This window comes from Eretmochelys imbricata, chromosome 13, assembly GCF_965152235.1.
Source record: "Eretmochelys imbricata isolate rEreImb1 chromosome 13, rEreImb1.hap1, whole genome shotgun sequence".
In the NCBI taxonomy this organism is placed as follows: domain Eukaryota; kingdom Metazoa; phylum Chordata; order Testudines; family Cheloniidae; genus Eretmochelys; species Eretmochelys imbricata.
In genome coordinates this window covers 28,008,785-28,028,502 of record NC_135584.1, presented here as the reverse complement: position 1 = coordinate 28,028,502, position 19,718 = coordinate 28,008,785, and the positions used below count along the sequence as shown (strand labels likewise).

Genomic DNA, 19,718 nt, shown 5'->3' with positions numbered 1-19,718 from the left:
GGGTTTATAGAGGTCTTGGAACAAGAGAGAAAACGATTGTATTTATAGTGGAGCTTCTGTCTCGGAAGCTCTGAGCATGTGAGTATCTTGCATGGCTGGTGGAGGCTGCGAAATCCAATTACATCTGAGGAGAGACAATGTGTGACTGTGTGTCAGAGCAGCAGGCTGTGCCATCTCTCAGGCTGCACAGTAGCAATCTGGAGCTGTGACAGCTGGTTCCACAAGCTGCTGTAATGTCCTGTTGAGAATCCCTCAAGAAATAGGTAGATATAGGTGAATCCTATTTTCTTCTGCTGGACAGAGATAGAAAGATGATTGATTTGTAATTTTTTTTAAAGACATTCTCATGTGCCTGCAGCTCTGCTGCCTGAAATTTAAACTCAGATGTTGAAAGAGATCTGCCAGGAAGAGACCAGGGTTTACTTTAGAAAAAAGTCCTCTAAAACACGTGATCTTTAATTGTCTTTATTTTTAATAATATTCTGCATATATACAGAGGAGCAGTGAAGAGGGCACAGTGTAGTGTATTATTATAGGATTTTAAAGCCCTAGTCATGGCCAGGAACCCATTGTGCTAGGTGCTGTACAAACAGAACAAAAAGCTGGTCCATGTTATACCAATAAAATAAAAACCAGTAGGATCTTATTAAAGAGGAAAAGGCAAAATGTCACATTTATTGTGAATACAGAAGGAATCCTAGTAAGCAGTTAGTTATAGCTATAACATTCCATTCAATTTCATATTTATTCATACATTCATTCACACACACACACACAAGTTCTGCAAGGTTGTTATCATAGTTACCAGCCTTAGAGTTGCTCATGCCAAGCCACTGGCCAGGTGGCCTGGACATGAGGAGGGAGCAGGGCCTTGTCAGATGCTCATCTGATGCTCCTGGAAGTTGGTTTGCAGAATCAGACCCCAAAGTTCTCACTTTCTAGAGTCCATTTTTATAGGAATTTCTTCCTATGCCAATCTATGGGAATTGCTTCATCATGCTGTTGCTGAATCAATCAGCAGATGGCACATTCCTGATGGCTCCGTGCTGCCAGATGTTATCTTGTTTTTTGGTTCTCCCATCCTTGAGGCTGTTGGGTGGATTCCAGCCTGCCCTCCGGGGGTCCTCTGGTTATTTCCACTTGACGCCTTCTTCAGCCGATGGACACTGGATTCTTAGGCTGGCACCTCCCTGATCATTCAGTTATTATCCACACCAAGCATCCATCCACATACATCCTCTATCTCTATTTTAATCACAATTGTTAACAAAGCGAGATGAATACAACAAAAGGGCGGGGAGTCTCTGGGTGCTGTTTCTGTTGTTACAGAGTATTGCTTTGAGTCTCTCTCTGTGAGTAGTTGTTGTTACAAAGAATTGCTTTGAGAACAGACTCTGTCTTAGAATGTACTAACACAATTAGCAGCTTGCAAGTTTCACACAGAGAGGGAGAGAAACAGTACCAAAACCCAAGAGACCTCTTAATTAGTAATACCCTGGAATTTAAACTATGGGGAATCAAATTCATTTGTTATTTTAATACAGAACTTCTTTAATATGATCCAACATCCCTGTCTCCAGGAGCTTACAGTCTAAGTATAAGATGAGATAACAGATGGCTACACACGGAATGAGGGGGGAATACAAGAAAACAAAGAGACAGTATTGGTCAACATGCTACGCAGGGGTCTCCGTTCCTGTTCCCTCTTATTTGGTGTGACCTTGCTCAAGTTAATTACTTAAACTGAGCTTTCACACTTCACTGGAGTTAGCAGGGATGAATATGAACCATTCTGTTAACTTCCCATCTGCAAAATGGGTCTAATACTTACCTCACAGGCATAACGTGAGGATCTGATTAATGTCTTTATTGTGTGTAAGAACCAGGCAATTGTTAGTATTATTATTTACATTGTGCCTTTTGTCCCACACTAAACAAAGTGCAATGTTAATTCTACACAAGAATTGTGTCCTCTGTCACTGAAATGCAGCTGCCTCCAGTGTGGAACATGACCACTTTTTAGCATTATAGTATCATTTAGGTAAGGCACTAAAAAGTATATACAATGAATGTGTCAGGGGAGTTGAAGGACCCAGCAAAATTGAAATTAGATCACAAAACCGGTGCTAGTGCCCCTCTAAGAAACAGGCACTGTAATGATTATACATCCTCAGGGCATCAGTGTTATGTCACACCTGAAGGATGGTCCCCTCCTATACCACCAACACTTCCTAGCACCATCCTTGGACATTAATTCAACAGGGACTCACAAAGAAGATCTTCCAGGACCACTGTCTGTAGCACCTGCATTTTTCTGTGAAGTTTCTCATGGTATTATTGACTTGGCCCCAATCCGTCGGGACAGACAACCTGACAGTTGTAGGTGGTCTAACTCTTGTATGTTTCCTATTACTATGGCAATATTAGAATAAAAGCGGGGATCTTTTATATCCTGCTTCCTTCCCACCTGAAAGATGAATTAATAACTAGGGGGTGAACTCCCAGAGGTGGTGTGGTTTACCTCTCTCTCTCCTACCATTCAGTCTTTTCTGTTCTGCAGGGATAGGCTCCAAGCCTCTTTAGAGATAACTCTGTGCCATAATGATGTTGCAAGATCAAGTCTATCCTTTCCTAATTCTCCTAGATTGGCTACTATGAAACAGTCCAGCATGGGTTGTCTAAGCATAATGCTCTGCTTGTTTTTCTCCAGCCACCAGTTATGAGGTCCTAGGCAAAGTGTGGTGATGAGTGAAGAGATGCTATGAAAACTGGAGCTCTAGGAATCTTTGTCATAGATGAGATCAGAGGGGAGAAGAGAAACAGAAGTAGGAGGGAGTGAATTAAACCACCAAGAAGTGGCTCTTATTCAAAGTGTTACTAAACCCACAAAGTTTAGTGCTATTCTGATTTACGGTTTGTCTAACCATAGCTGCCAGGAGTCTGCAGCGCGCCCCAGGCAAAGAAGGGGAGTGACAGGATGAGGGCAGAAGAAATTTTAGAGATGTCCAGTTAGTGGTTTGGAGAGGAGACCCCTGGAGTTACAGCATAGCCAGGGCTTGGTGGTCTGGGAGCCCCCTGGGCCCGAGCAGCTCTGCCAGGGAGCTTCTCCGCGCTGTAACACGTGTTAATCAGCCGCAGCCCGTGTAGACAGGTGAACAGGCTGCAGCCCAAGCCGGGGGTGTCCGAGCGGGCTCCGGTTGTTATGGATTCAGCGCCCCGACCCGCTGCAAGGGACCGAGGCTGGAAGTACCCGGCCCCTCCGTTCCCTGCCCTGGGCCGCTCCCTCCTGCCGCCCGACAAGCTGCGGAAGGGCCGGAAGTCTCAGTGCGGTCGCTATGGCTCTACCTCTTACGTCACGAAGTTTACTACGATATGTTCATCACATGATGATGATGTAATGGTGGGTGACGGGGCGGGGGGGTCAATGTGAAATTCAGCTCTCTCAGGGTAACGTGAGCATTTGAGACTACAGCTCCCAGCATGCACTGCTGCCCCAGGGCCAGAGCCGAGGTGGGGATTACCGCTCCCACCATGCATTGCTGCCCTGAAACGAGCGCAAAAGTGGGGACTACAGCTCCCAGCATGCAACGCTCTCCTCAAGGCGAGAGCGGAGCTGAGGACTACAGCTCCCAGCATCCCCTGCTCGGTTCGGGCCCCGGGCCCGGGGGCGGGGTGCCGCGGTGGGGGCTGGGAGACGTGGCGTGGGCGGGGAGCCGCCGTTGCCGTGGTGCGGAGTGACGGCTGCGGGCGAGGCGGTGAGTCAGGAGGGTGCAGCCGAGGCTGAGGCGCGGGGGCCAGTGTCTTCCGCGCGGCGCCGGGCGGGGAGCGGCTGTTGCGAGGTCTCGGCCCAGGGCCTCTCCGCCGTCCGTCTCCTTGCCCCCGCCGGGCCTGCCCCGCTCTCTCCTCCTGCTCGCTGCCCGCCGCGGCCCGGCCATGTCGGGGATGCTGGGGAAGCTGTTCGGGACGGGCGGCAAGGGCGCCGGGAAGGGCCCGACGCCGCAGGAGGCCATCCAGCGGCTCCGCGACACCGAGGAGATGCTCAGCAAGAAGCAGGAGTTCCTGGAGAAGAAGATCGAGCAGGAGCTGGTGGCGGCCCGCAAGCACGGCACCAAGAACAAGCGGGGTGAGGGGCCGGGCCGGGCCGGGGAGGGGAAACCCGCAGGGGCGGATGGCGGCCCGCCGCCCAGCGGGGTGGAGCCACCGGTCCGTGCTGGCGGGGCGCTGGGCTCTCCGGCGGTCCCTGCTCTGGGCCTTCAGCCCCGAGCCGTGGCTGTGCCCTCCTTCAGCACCCAGGCTGGAGTGCCCGTAGGGACGGGCCTTGGAGCAGGCTGGGCATACCTTGGGTTCCCAAGGCCCTGGGCATGGCGTGAGAACCTGCCCAGAATATCACTTCCTTCTGGCCGAGGCTCAGCCCTCTGCTCTCACAGCCCTGGGCACGGGTGGGACTGTTCTCTGATTTGCGGTGGGGAGGGGCGGTGGCCACCAAAGTAGCTTTATATCTGTTCTACTGATCCCTAGTCCTAATAGGAATCTTGATTCCTTGAACAGTCCATCTTGTTGCTGGGTTATAGGATTAAGTTCCACACGCTATTGGCATTGGCTGCCCTGTCAGGTGAACTATAGGATCATTTCTTTTTAGATACACTGGAAAGCGATCCTATCAAATGGTGACTTGTAGGGGCTACTTTCCCAGGCCTTTGTTTTATAAAGTTTCAATTATATTGGTTGACTTACCTGCTACCAATGCCTGGAGACAGAACAAAACATACCACAGTCTACCCTCAGTTCATTGGACCTATTCTCTATACACTGTATGATGGAGTATGTTACTTATACGTTCTTTACAGCAGAAACTCTATATAAGTCTTTCTGTACAACACCAAACACTGTGTGCATTTAGTAAATTTAACCAGCATTCTGTATGTGCATGAACATTAGGGAACTATTTAGACTTATACTCTGACAGTGGACCTATTGCTGACAGTGGGTCTCCCTGCACTTGATTGTGCAAATGTTCCACTAGTGTGGATGAGACAAAATTGTCTTCAGCTTCAGTGCAGTGGGACTTAACTGCTGATCTTCTAAAACTGGTCCATTTGAAAATGTAAGCATTCCTTTTTGATATGGTAGGTGTAAAACCCATTGGCGGTAGCCTGATCTAGTGGTTCCACTGTGGGATTGGTTGTCAGGTCTAGATTCTAGTCCTGATTCTGATTGTATCTTGCTGTGTGATCCTGGGCAAGTAACTTCTCTTTTTGCTTTGGTTTCCTGCCTGGAAAATCGGGATAAAACCTAATAGCATTGTGAAACTTAATTAACACTTGTGAGTTGAGATCCTGTGATAGAAGGCACTGTGTTTGTCCTTGAGTATTTATTGATCACTTTGTTTTAATAACTGGGTAACTAGGAGCTTATAAAGCTGTAGTAGACAAATAAAGCTGTAGAAGATCCCCAAAATGATTTTATGGGAGAGGGAGGTAAGTGGGGCTGCCATGGTTGTGTCTGAGGGGGCGGGAATGTGAAAGTGTAAAACTTACTCTATATTAACAAATTTTCATCTCTAATGGCAATTAGGGAAGGGCAGGTTTTTAGCTTAGGAAGTTGTTCTAAAGTATACACTTTATCACATGATTATGTCATGATGGGTGAGTGTGTCTGGTATAATGCTGACTTCTATTTCCGTGTAGAAGATAGCCTATTGGAATGTCAGAAAGATAATACAGAGTTTGAGCTTGGGTGCATTACTGGCAGTGTCTTACAGCTGGGAAACTTAACTTCAAGTAACCAGAAAAGTACAAAAGCTACCTAGTATGCAGGTCCCTGCTGGTTTAGAGCAGACTTAAAAAAAATAACAGGTTAAATCAAAGAATTTGAAGATATCTGTTCCAGGGTGGATTTGATTTAAATCAAATTGATATAAATCATGATTTAAATCACTAGTCAGAAAGACGCGATTTAATCATGGATTTCTACATAAAAGTGCATTCTTGTCAGTTGTTATAACCTTAATACATATTCTTCACAATTCAGAGATAGATGTAGGTTTCATTTTTAGAAGGTACACACTATACATTTTTAAAGTGATTTATTTTGAAAACTTTTCAGATTAGTTTTACAGCTATATCAGAAAACGAATGATTGTTTGGTTATTTCATTTACCAAAGGTAATTGCAGCAGATACTTATGAAGTCATTGGGAGGTGAACTATCTCCAGTTCAACAGGTTAATCATTTAATATTTGGAGGATTTTCTTGCCATGCTGTATTAGGAGGAGAACATCACCAGACAGACATTTAAATTGTTTTAGTTAACTAAAACAATAACGTTATGTATTCTGGATTTTTTTCTTCAACAGCAAACATATAATATTTTAACAAAAACATATGCATTTTTGAATCTAGTTAAACATTCAAGTTTTTTCAAATCAGGTTTGGTTTTGTTAAAATTGTTTTTAACTAAAATAGTTAAATGAAATATATTTAAAAAAAAAACAAATTAAATCTACTGGCAGCCAAGTCAACATGAGAAACTTAAAATATTAGCTTCTGCAGATAACTCAGTCATTTTCACCTTCATTTTCCTGTTTGCTCATAAACTGAAAAAGAAAAACAAGCTTTCCTGCTTTTTCAGGTCCCAAACGATTTCTCAGTTTGGAATGAATTAGTCCGAAGTGAGAAAATATTCTTTCTATACCAGCAGAAGCTACAGCTGTTAAAAGTGAGATTATCACTTCAACAGTTTCTGAATCCAAGTGCTTAAGTGACTTCCACCAGTTCACTGGTGTGACTTCCTTTAAAACATCATCAGCAAACATATATTTCTTGAATGGTTCGTATTCCCAAACTGGGTCTCTCTTGTGTCCTGCTGCCATTATAGGTATTCCCTTCTAGTGAGAGAATGGTATCTCAAATCAACGAAGGGTACACTCAGAAAGACCTCAAGACTTTTGGAATATACTGCTCAAACAGTTTCACTTCTGCCTGTCCCTCCCGTCTCACATTTATCTCCAGACTTCTTCTCCTTGTCCAGATCTATTCTGCTCCCAACAATCTTCTATTCATTCAACTTTTTGAAACTTTGCACTTTTAGAGAGAGGTAAGGGATTGACTCTCTCTACGCACATTTGCAGAGGGACAATAGGGTTGATGTCTGTTGTTTCTCATGTCTCTATTTTATTTTATTTATTTATTTTAAAAATATTTTTGCTGTTAACAAGCATGATCTCTGGAGAGACAAACCCACAGTCTGAGAACTACAGAACTAAGCATCTCTGATGGTATCTTCTAGACTGAGCACTGAGCCCATTGGGTAGATAGAAAGATTAGCCCCTGGAACCCCTTAAGAACCCATAAGATTGAGTCCCTAATCCATGAACTATTGGAACTCATTTACAAAACCTTTCTTAAAAATTACATGAATATATTCTATATTGAATATACAAGCTTCTGAGCTACACAGAGCTGCTCTTCAAGTTTGGGAAAGGTACTCGGAATCACAGCTAAATACAAGGGGGACATTGTTGAGCATAAGTAAACACATATTTTAAGGGACCCTTCAAGATGAAGAGGCCCGTTAGTCCTGTTGCAGTCATAGGACAAAAAGGGGGGGTTAGTGGATTCCAGAGTGTTATAAGAAGTCATAAATCCAGTATTTTTATTAAAACCATGATTTTTAGTGTCTAGCAAAGTTATGAATTTAAGCTCCCAGGCTCATCTTTTGAAGATGGTGTTCAGATTTCCTTTGAGGATGAGAACTGAGAGTCAGATATGGAGTGGTCATTTTGTGAAGTTTTCCCCTATGGGTGATAGGGTGTTTTTGTTTTGTCATTTTTCTGTGTGAATTCCTTCGAAAACATGGTGGTAGTCTGGTTTCACACGCACCCCCGTCCCCACTCCTGGATTGCCTGCCAGCTCCTTGCCCGCACTGCCCAGGGTTGCTAGGTGTCCTTATTTCCCTAAACTGAAAACAGGATACATAGGGCTGGCCTGAGCCGGCTGGCCTGAGCCACCTGGCGTTGCTGCTCACCTCTTCCAAATGTTCCTCCATGCCCCATATTGAGCCAAGTAGCAGAGATGGGGCGGGGGGGAAAAGGAATGAGTATGGGCTGGGATCTGGGTAGCAAAATGGTGTGAATGTGTGTGAGTACTTTTGAGCTTGGAGTCAGGCAGTGAAACTATTGGACTATGATCCAGCTAGCAGTGAGATGCCCCTTTCAGGGCTGGTATAGCAGAGGGGCAGGAAGGAGGCGCCAGGTAGTGGGAGGGCCCAGGAAGACTCCAGATAGCTGCCTGGGGAGATGGTGGGAGGCTGGGATGTAGCAGAAGCAGGTGCCTGGAGATGGACAGGGAAGGGAAAGAGGCTGGTTGGGGTGGGGACTGGAGAGGGCTCTGGGAACTGGCCCCAAAGGACGGGGGATAGGGAGGACATGAGGCCAGGGTCGGGGGCTCTGGGGTCTGCTTGGGGGCAGGGGACATGAGACCGGGTTGGGTGGGCTCTGGGGACCGCTTGGGAGTGCGGGGTATGAGGCCAGGGTGGGGAGCACGGGATGGGGACTGCTCGGACCACAAACATGGCTCTGCATGGCTCCAGCTCAGCTTCAGCCCACACACAGAGGCGACACGTAGCTGTGGCTAGTAGGGGGGCACGTGTCCCCCCGTTTCTTGGGACACCCGGAAGCCAGCGGCCCTGCTCCCTCCTCGGCACAGGGAGAGCACTGCTGCCAGGTGGAGTGCCCCTCCTCGCTTCCCCTTCAGAGGTAACTGGAGAAGTGGTGGGGGGAGCATGTGACCTATGGATGTCCCGCCCACGCGTCCCCTCTGCCCCATTGGTCCACTGAAAAGTGTCTGGCAATCTGGATTCAGACCGGAGTCTGCCTATTGACTACACTGGTATAGACATTGGGTTGCTTGCATTGGCTGTCAGCCTGGTGCTGGGCTTACGGCTGGGGCATCCCCTTACCCCGGCGCTGACAGCCTGAGCTTTCAGCTGGTTAGTAGGTGAAAATCCACAGAAAACCAGTTTTTCATGGTGCAAACTGAGGACTTGATCTTATGAGGTGCTGAACACCTCCGTCTCTGGTTGAAGTCAGAAGCTGAGGGTGTTCAGCACCTTGACAGGCTTAAGCAGTGTGTGAACTTCACTCTTGAACATGTGCATGGTTTTTGTTGTTTAAGTGGATTTGTAGATCTGTATAGAATTCTGTTTTGTACACATGTAAAAGCAATATGTTAGCCAAGCCATGTGGGTGGTTTTAGTTCAGTTATTTGACATCATTCATCAAAAGTAAAGCAACTTAAATGTATGTATAGGAATTGAACCAGCCATTTGAGAGAGGATGTGATCCTATGGATAATTAGTGCTGTGACTGGTTTAGAGAATGCCAAAATGTCAACATTTTGCTAGAATTATATTCCAACCATATCTGATGCATTAACAAGTATTACTGATTTTTATTTTTTTGTATTGCTAAATATGCTTCTAATACTGATATTTACTAGATTTTTCCATCCTCGCCCCGAATCCTCTTTTAGGCATGTACACCAGAAGTCTGTTATGGAAGGGGCAAAACTGTTCTGTGGCTTAAATTTTTGTTATAGCAGGCAATCCGTTTTAGGATGTGTTATGTTTTAATGCAAGACTTAAAATATCAATACATACAACTTAAAGAGTGTTTCATGGGGTCAGCATTTTCAGAGCATGGAACTGGAACCTAGGAAGTCCTGACTTCTGAACCCAGCGGTAATTGACATACTCGATGACCTGGTCAAGACACTTAACATCTGCCTCTGTGTCTCCATTTTCCTTATCTGTATAATGGGGATAATGCTCACTTTACTTCATAAGGATGTGAGGAGATTTAGTAAATTAATATTGGTATAGCACAGACTCAGTGCTACACTTAGATTATTTTTGTCACAGATCCAATATGAATACTTTTGTTATCATTTTTTTCCAATGTGGGAAAATAATTAAAATTTCTATTGGCCCACTCACCAAACGTAAGTACAAATTCTCCAGGCTGGAGGTGAGTATGAGACATAGGTTAGCTTTAACTCTTGTGTACAGACTTCCTCAAAACACAGTAATCAAATGTTTGTGTAATTACGTTCTCTTCTTGTCTGTTTTTTTTTCTTTGTGCATAAGAACTTTCACTATATTCCACTTTCGTCTGTTCATTTCTCAAACAAAACTTTCATGGGTTTGATCTGGAGATGTTCCAATGGCAGACTGGATGAGAGGATTGACTTTGTTTTAGAGCGAACAAGAGCTGAATTTTGATGCTGAAAGCTTTCCTCTGTGGTGAAAACTTCACATCTAGTGCCCTATAGGCAGCTAGCCGTAGTGGAAAAGGTGATTCAATTTACTAATTTTAGGTTTTTGATTATATTACACTTCAGGCTGCAAAATGGCCTGGGTGGGCTAGTCACCAAATGTGTCAGGAATGAATAATAGCTGAATAATCATAATTTGTAGCCTTCAGGAATAACCTTACTGTGCTTGCTATGGAAATTAGTGGTTCAGTGCTTAACGGGGTGTGATAAGGAGATACAGTGTGATTGTGTTTACAGCTGCCTTGAAGCTAAGCTGGGAGCTATAAGCATCTGTTGAGCTGATGTCAGACAGCTGAGGATTTAACACTTCTTCATACAGGAAGTCCAGGGAATATTTATTGATTGTCTGAAATGATGTCTGCTTAGCTTAGAGCAGGGGTGGGAAAACTTTTTGGCGGGAGGGCCACACTGGGGTGCAAAACTGTATGGAGGGCCAGGTAGGGAAGACTGTGCCTCCCGAAACAGCCTGGCCCCTGCCCCCTATCTGTCCCCTCCCATTTTCCATCCCCCTCAGAACCTGTCACCTATTCCCCCCCCCAGCTCCTTGTCCCCTGACTGCCCCCTCCCAGGACCCATGGGACTCCACCTCCTATCTAACCCCCCTCCCCGTCCAGACTCCCCCCCATCCCCCGAACCTCTGCCCTATCCAACCGCCCCCTGTTCCCCATCCCCTGACCACCCCACCCGGGATCCCACCCCCTATCCAACCGCCCCCTGGTCCCTGACTGCCCACAGGACCCCCTGCCCCTTATCCAACCCCCCGGCCTCTTACCATGCTGCTCAGAGCAGCATATCTGGGAGCCACGCCAGAGCCAGACACGCTGCTGCGCTGCCCTGCATGAGCGCATGGCCCGGTTGCCCAGAGCACTGCGCGTGCGGTGGCATGGCTGCGGGGGAGGGGGGACAGCAGGGGAGGGGCCAGGGGCTAACCTCCTGGGCCAGGAGCTAGTTTGCCCACCTTTGCCTGTAGTTTGCCCACTTCTGGCTTTGAGGCAATTCTTGTTTTAGCCCTAACTGGAGCACAGGATCTGGTCCTAGAGGTGAATATAGCTGCATCACTTGGTAATAGTGACCATAACCTAATAAAATGCAACATCCCTGGGGAAGCGGGGGATGAGACACCACAGCAGCACCCCATGGTAGCATTTAATTTCAGAAAGGGGAACTACACAAAAATGAGGAAGTTTTTTGTTTGACAGCATTTCTGCCCACCCATGTGTCCAGGCTTTGATTCCTGTCACGGTACTTCATACATATATTTTTATACTGCTTTGCAGTTTTTCCATAGATTCATAGACATTAAGGCCAAAAGGGACCTCCTGCATAATGCAGACCAAAGAATCTCACCCAGTAATTTCTGCATTAAGCCCATAACTTCTGTTTGGGCTATAGCGCATTTAATTTGCCTAAGGCAGTAGTATCTAGTAGTCATAATCAGGATTAGAACCCAGCTCTCCATTTCCCCATATCTGTTCTAATAGCCTCACTGTTCAGTTATGGGCAAGTTACTTAACTTTGAAATGAGGACATTGCCTACCTTACAAGGAAAGGTCTGTGGAAAATCTTACTAGGTTCTTATTAGATGGAGGCAGAAGTGAAAGATAAGTTGGAGCCCCATCACCGAATGCCATTAGCAGTTCCCTGGTGAAAGCTTTGCACCTACCCACAGCTGCAAGGCGGAGAAGGATTGGTGCTTGGATTCTTACCAAAATGCTTTCCCAGGGCCCTGCGGGGTGGAGGGGGGAGACTTTATCTCATGTATTAGCCTCTGCCTAGGGGTGATAGATAAATAGAAGCCCCTGCTGTTGGGAGGGAGGAGCTTTTTTCTCTCCCAGCCCTGATCCACTTGGCTGCTGTAAGGGAGTCTGGGCATCTACTGTTCTACTCCCACCCAGCCTCTTAGGTGGTGGTCCCCTCTGAATAGCCTCAATGACAACCTCTGCTGTTTTCCTCTGGCAGGCTGCGAAATTGACATGATTCTAGTCAGTAGCACTGTTACCCATGGGAATCTCAAATGCAGTAGGGAACTGACCAGACCTCTGATAATTTCACACTCCAGCTGTATCCCAAGACTGGGAGCAACAGATGATGCTGGCTTGTCTTCTTCATACTTAGGAAAACACCACTTTATCAGGTCACTTTTGGAATGGTTTCACACCTCTTTGAGCAATTGTTGATGTCACCCCCTCAAAATTGCCAGGGACAACTAGTAGATGAGTTTTTCAAGCCTTACACAAGAGCAGTGTTAGGTTTAATTAAATCAGTGGTTTGAAATGCTTTGCAGACCTCAGATGGAAGGTATACAAATGTGAAGTATTAAAATTGTTGGTTTCAGTTTATGTTGCTGTTCTGATAAGTTTTTATAGGACTCATTTCAAAAAATTCTTTAACCATATACAAGGACTTCTCTTTAATTTGTACAGTAATTAACAGTCCACTTTGAGTTGGCAGTGAGGAAAGGAATATTTGTGTCTTGTATCATAGTTGAACAACCTGTTAATGTGGCTTTTTGGTGCTAGAGTTGTCTTCTATATTGTTAGGATTCATAGCTTTTTTTTAAAAAAAAAAGGAGTACTTGTGGCACCTTAGAGACTAACCAATTTATTTGAGCATGAGCTTTCGTGAGCCACAGCTCACTTCATCAGATGCATACCGTGGAAACTGCAGCAGACTTTATATATACACAGAGAATATGAAACAATACCTCCTCCCACCCCACTGTCCTGCTGGTAATAGCTTATCTAAAGTAATCGTCAGGTTAGGCCATTTCCAGCACAAATCCAGGTTTTCTCACCCTCCACCCCCCCCACACAAATTCACTCTCCTGCTGGTGATAGCCCATCCAAAGTGACAACTCTTTACACAATGTGCATGATAATGAAGTTAGGCCATTTCCTGCACAAATCCAGGTTCTCTCACTCCCTCACCCCCCTCCAAAAACCACCCCCATACACACACAAACTCACTCTCCTGCTGGTAATAGCTCATCCAAACTGACCACTCTCCAAGTTTAAATCCAAGTTAAACCAGAACATCTGGGGGGGGGGGGGGGGTAGGAAAAAACAAGAGGAAATAGGCTACCTTGCATAATGACTTAGCCACTCCCAGTCTCTATTTAAGCCTAAATCAATTAATTTAGGCTTAAATAGAGACTGGGAGTGGCTAAGTCATTATGCAAGGTAGCCTATTTCCTCTTGTTTTTTCCTACCCCCCCCCCCCCCAGATGTTCTGGTTTAACTTGGATTTAAACTTGGAGAGTGGTCAGTTTGGATGAGCTATTACCAGCAGGAGAGTGAGTTTGTGTGTGTATGGGGGTGGTTTTTGGAGGGGGGTGAGGGAGTGAGAGAACCTGGATTTGTGCAGGAAATGGCCTAACTTCATTATCATGCACATTGTGTAAAGAGTTGTCACTTTGGATGGGCTATCACCAGCAGGAGAGTGAATTTGTGTGGGGGGGGTGGAGGGTGAGAAAACCTGGATTTGTGCTGGAAATGGCCTAACCTGACGATTACTTTAGATAAGCTATTACCAGCAGGACAGTGGGGTGGGAGGAGGTATTGTTTCATATTCTCTGTGTATATATAAAGTCTGCTGCAGTTTCCACGGTATGCATCTGATGAAGTGAGCTGTGGCTCACGAAAGCTCATGCTCAAATAAATTGGTTAGTCTCTAAGGTGCCACAAGTACTCCTTTTCTTTTTGCGAATACAGACTAACACGGCTGTTACTCTGAAACATAGCTTTTTTTCTAATTGGAAACTGAAAGTTGATCAGTCTGTATACTGTTTAACACTACTATACAGATATTTGAATTAAACATGTTTGGTAGTTTTTAAAATGGAAACAGTCCTACCTGTGTACTAGTTACAGTATGAAGCTTTTTGAGCTAGGAAAATCACTTACTATACATAGTTTAGCTTGGTGAATGATGCTTCAGAACTTCATCTGTTTGTCATTCTGAAACATTTGGGCTTGTATGTACGTATCCGGAGCTCTGCACCTTGGTAAAGTTTTCATTTTTAAAGGAAAATTTTAGAGATTCTGTGTGTCCAGTATAAAGCTTTTAGGCATTCAGCTTTATTTCTAAACCAGACTCTGCAACTTCAGATGCTTAAAGCTGACTGTTGTTCCTCCTCACGCTGGAATTTAAGTTCCAGTCAGTGACCAATGAGGAATCATATTGTCATTGTCTTCTCTGACTCCTTCCTGGATTGTGTGCCGTCCCTTTCCTTCTCCTCCTCCTGCCAGCGTGCGAATGGTCGTGTGCTCTTTCTCTTCTGTGCAGGAAGCGATCGCAACAGCATTTCTTGAAAGCTTGGTTTTTATTCTTTACAATGTGGAAAACCACACAGTTAAAATGGAAGGTAAGTACTCTGTCTGCAGAAATGTCCTGCAGCCTACTGTGCTAGGCTCCAGGTGTTCAAGGATAACATTTCAGTTACAAGTGCCCGAAAAGGAAAGTCTGCCTCCGTTATAACTATAATATAGCTGCTATTGTGCCATAATCCACGGAAGAGATATGGCACTGATGTTGCAAGGTTCTTCCTACGTCCCAGAGGGACCACCTCACCTCCGGGACTGAGTGGGGAGTTGAGGTGCTGGCTCTTGTCTAATAGAAACTGGACTTGGACTGAGATAAGCACTGTTTGGTACATGCCACAGAATGACCAGTTATGCAGAGGTGAATGTTCTGTATCTCTGTTACTAATCCCCTGAGCCATCTGGTGCCCTATAAAATCATATTTAAACAAGGATTGTGCTCAGTGGGTGAGATTAAAATCAACCATCTTATCCGATTACTTTGCATATAACTTGTTGCTGTTGGGCTCTTATACTATTTTAGGGAAGTTCTATGGCCTGTGTTGAACAGGAGGTCAGGCTACATGATTACAGTGGTCCCCTCTGGCCTTGAAATCTATGCTTTGTTTTTAATGTATACATTTAGTGTTGGAGAGCATGTCAAGATTTGTTTTAATTAGAATCTCATCTCAGGAGTTTCTTGACATGTTGAAGATAAATTGCTGCGTCTTGCTAGACTGAGAGAGCCAGAATAGTTATCTGAGATTTTAAAATATGCTCTAACGCTGCCAAACCGCGAGTCTGAGACACCCGCTGTTTGTCCTTGCTGCCTTTGAAATGGGATTCTGTTGATGATTCAGACTCTTGTCTGTGATGTGGGCACCAGGAGTATGGACTCATATGTGTACAGAACAGCTAAATTAATGCATGCTTTTGTTTCAGTTGCCTAAGTTTTTATGTTAAGTATCTGTGTAGAAGACAGTTATATGGTAGTAATCTACATCTTTTAGATATTTTTCAAGTATTCATTACTCTGGTGTTTAGGGTTATTATGTGGATGATAGAAAACAGTGGGATCTGTCCAGAAGAGAGAGGCAAATGGGATAGATGGGTTTAATAAATTAGTCCATTTTATATTCTTTCTGTATGGTTGACAGATGGTATACCCTTATTTTGAGGTTGCTTTTAGAGGTTTTTTTCCTTCCAAATATATACATTTGCCTCCTTTGTTTGTTTTAGTGAGATGTGTGCTTCTGATAAGATACTGCCTCAAGTTGTCATACTTTCTAGAGTGAAGCAATGAGTAGGTTTAAGTCTAAATTTCTCCTCAGTCTTACTGACCAGAGATGTTATACCTTGAGTTTCCGCTGGGCCAGGTGTCTTTCAGTATTTTTGTATCAAGTATGTGATCCTGTTTTCTGTGGTAAAGAATGGTAGCTGCAGGACAACAGAGATAGATAAAATCATGAAGGTCAGGCTCGGGACGGGGGGAATCCGGTAAGTTCACTTACCTGCAGATCTTTGCAGCGTGTCTGTTTCTGTATTAAGTAAAATAACAGAACTTCAGATTCTTCCCAGTACTTTTTAATGCAGACAGTTCTTCTGTTTTCCCCAAACGCAACACATTTTTCGCTTCAGATATCAAAATTGGATTTGTGGGTATATGAAACCCTATATATTCTTAGGTTCTTCAGGTGGTTTTTTTTGTAAATTCTAATATACTGCCAATAGCGGCGTTTCATAAAATTCAAATAAGGTACTTTAAAACTGCTATAAACGAAAAATAAAATGTAAAATGCTAAGCCCTGAGTCATCAAGCACTAAAGCAGGTCCCTAACTTCACGCACAATGAGACTATTCAATCATGTAAAGGTAAGCTTTGTGGATAAGTGTTTGCAGCATCTGGGGCTAAAATAGTATTTTTATTAAAATCTTTTCTTTTTCACTTTAAAAATTGTGGAGGTGTTACATTAATAAAAAGCTATTGTGAACTTTTTTTATATACAGGCCAAAATTTTCAAACATGAATCTAAAATTCTATTCTTAAAGTGGGATTTTCAAAAATACCTACATGACTTGTTGCGTTGACTTCAGATTGCAAACCATGGTAGAGGAGGATAGCCTGACTGAAGCATTTCCCGTTTTCTTCCCTTGTGGAAGTTCCTGAATTGAAAGGTGGTGGTGGCTGCAGAGATAGAACGACTATTTGGTTATCAACCTTGTCTTTTGAATCTGTGGTGTTATCACTGTAAGGTTGTTAATGAGGCTCTGGATTCATCTTTTTCATCATAGTGGAGCATTTAAGTGTGAAATTTTAGTAGAAAAAATTTCTCTGTAAAAACTGAAATTCTGCTAAAAAGTGGGAAAATAAAGAAACAAGAATGTACTATCCACTTTGCAACTGAAGACCTGAAAAAGGAAACAACTAGCAACATGTTAATAAGTCTGACTTTAAATTTAAAAATCTCCCTCTTTTAAAATGACTTTTCTTTCAAGCAATTGAAGCTGACATTCCAAATCTAGCTGCCTCTAATCCAGCTGCTTTTTATTTGTCTTGCCTTCCCTCTGGGAGAACAGTAAAGAGGCCCTTGGGAATGAAAATCAGGCCCTAGGTCTACTTAATTTGGAATGGTAACAGGATGACAGATGTATTAGAATAATGATACCGAGAAGTTAGTGCTCCTGTTTAGGGTCACATAATAATAGGGTGACCAGATGTCCCAATTTTATAGGGTCAGTCCCGATTTTTGGGTCTTATATAGGCTCCCCCACCCTTGTCCCGATTTTTCACACTTGCTGTCTGGTCACCCTACATAATAAGAGCCCGGGATCAGCCAATTAAATTAAAGGCAATACATTTAAAACTAATACAAGGAAATGCTTTCTTTTAGTGTATATTAACTGATGGCATTTGCTGCGATAAAGTTTTACTGAACCAAAGAACATAGTAAAATTCAAAATAATTAGATATGAATGACAAGAAGATTTAGTTGAATTCTGTCCACCATTACATTATATAGGATAACTTTATAATGGACAGAAATCCTCCTGCTTCAGGTCTAAAGCGAAACCACAAACTGCCAAAGGTTAGGAAGAAATATATCCTGTAAGCTTGTTGGTGCATAATTAATTGTGGAGGCTGTAAAACTTTTCTCTAGTATCTGCCACTATCTGAAATAGGATATTGATCTATGTATTGTTGGTATGGTCCTGTATGATCGTTCTTGTGTGATGGTGCATTAGAATATTTTTGCTGTTCTTTGGTTTAATTCTCTCAGTGAAGAGAGACCATCGTGGTCTTGTGAATGCTCTAGTGATGAATCTTTGACTTCAGTTGATTTTTGTTGTTTTCTGTAAATGGCAAAATTCTAAATCCATTGGTAACTATCTCTTCCTGTATCACCCAGACCTTTTTTTAGGAGGTGGATATGGAAGTCTGTCAGAGCTTTCTACATGATCCTGCTACAGTAAGCTAACAATCCTTTAAAATGACCACTGAACAAACTCGTGGTTTAGCATCTTTCTAAGTCTGTTCCCAGAGTCCTTCCATGCACAGAGCTTCTGTTGAAGTCAAGGGGAGCTCTGTATGCAGAGGGACTGAAGGATTGGGCTATTAGTAAATGCAAATATCTATTTTCTTCAGAATTTTTTTTGCACAGAAGCAAAACCACTTTGGGTAATCCTGTAATAGACACACCCTCTGCCCCAATATCTGCTTCCCAAAACCAGCTGGATTTATAACCCTATTAAATATTGCAGTAATGTCTGCAGGCCCAGGTGCTGTACTAACAGTTACGCGCTCACAAGTATATACTGTGCATAACAATGTCTTTATTCCACATGCTCTAATCTCCAAAGGAAATGTTAGGTTCTGTAAAAATAGGTAATAGTAGGTGTACTAAGCATTTCCCAGAAAACCCATCAGGTCCCTGCCCCAAAGACCTTATCAAATACAGCCTCTTAATCTAAAAGAGTGAGAATATTTGAAGAAATTGGTGCATTGACAAGAAAACTTAAATCTGTGTTCCCTTCAGGTAGCTGTACTGATGGTTACTTTAGCATCAAACAATTTTTTGTCTTGTGTGGAAATTTGTCTGGTTAGTCTAGAGAATAAATGTTTAAACATAATGTGTGGTTACAGTTGTTTCTGCTTGAGCAATTCCACAGTAAATTAAATTGGGTATTAGGTTATGTTGTCTGCTACTGTAATTACTATCCTGGAAATAGCAACGGCTTAATTAAATATGCAGATCCCAAGGGTGGGCTGCCTAATATAATAGCAATCTTCATAAAGAATAAAGATAACGGTTATATTTTGACTTCAAACATGCTTCTTTATTTTGTGTGTGTGAAATAATGAGATGCTAGAGGGAAAAATTCAGAGGTGTCTGTTTTTTATGCACTTGTATGAAGTGATTATAGTGGATTTGGGGGGAAGAGGAGCTACTGTCATTACTTTCTGATAAAATATTTATAGTTTTGGCTTCACTGTGAATTTTTTAATACAATTATATTATCTACCATGACAACACATCACAGCTTAAAATGTATATATGCAGATAGCAAGGACTGTTCCACAGGCTTTAGAAAAAGATGGCAGAACTGTTCATCAGTTTTCAGAATTAAACACGGTAGTTAAGTTCATATATAGAATAGCTGTAGATCAGAACAAAAACATCTTGAATACACACCTCAGCATAAATCCTGTGGTGATCCTAAAGCATTGATTGCAATATATAAAAAGCCTGCTACCACAACAATAGTTGTAATAAAGACTATAATTAGTTTCCTATATTAAGTTGAATTTTTCCCCCATGTTAAACAGTATTTCCATTCCCTTCAGGTTTCTTGGGTGTGGTGTTTGCCGGATAGGGTGACCAGATGTCCCGATTTTATAGGAACAGCCCCAATATTTGGGGCTTTCTCTTATATAGGCACTTATTATCCCCCACCCCGTCCCTATTTTTCACACTTGCTATCTGGTCACCCAGTTGCTAGAGGATATTTTTTTCACAATTTCTGGTTAGCCACCCAAGACGCTGGTAGATATGAGAAATGAGAAATTAGGTTTTTCACTGTTGGACATTTC

General features: G+C 43.5%; 1 protein-coding gene across 1 annotated transcript in view; it reads left to right on the top strand.

The window, feature by feature from the left end:
* Positions 1-3,691: 3,691 nt before the first annotated feature.
* CHMP4B (charged multivesicular body protein 4B) overlaps positions 3,692-19,718 on the top strand; it is a 35,739-nt gene continuing 19,712 nt past the window's right edge. Inside the window, exon 1 of the mRNA XM_077832177.1 lies at positions 3,692-4,123. Coding sequence (XP_077688303.1) covers positions 3,934-4,123 — 190 coding nt within the window. The 5' untranslated portion in view covers positions 3,692-3,933. The remainder of the gene's footprint in view (positions 4,124-19,718) is intronic.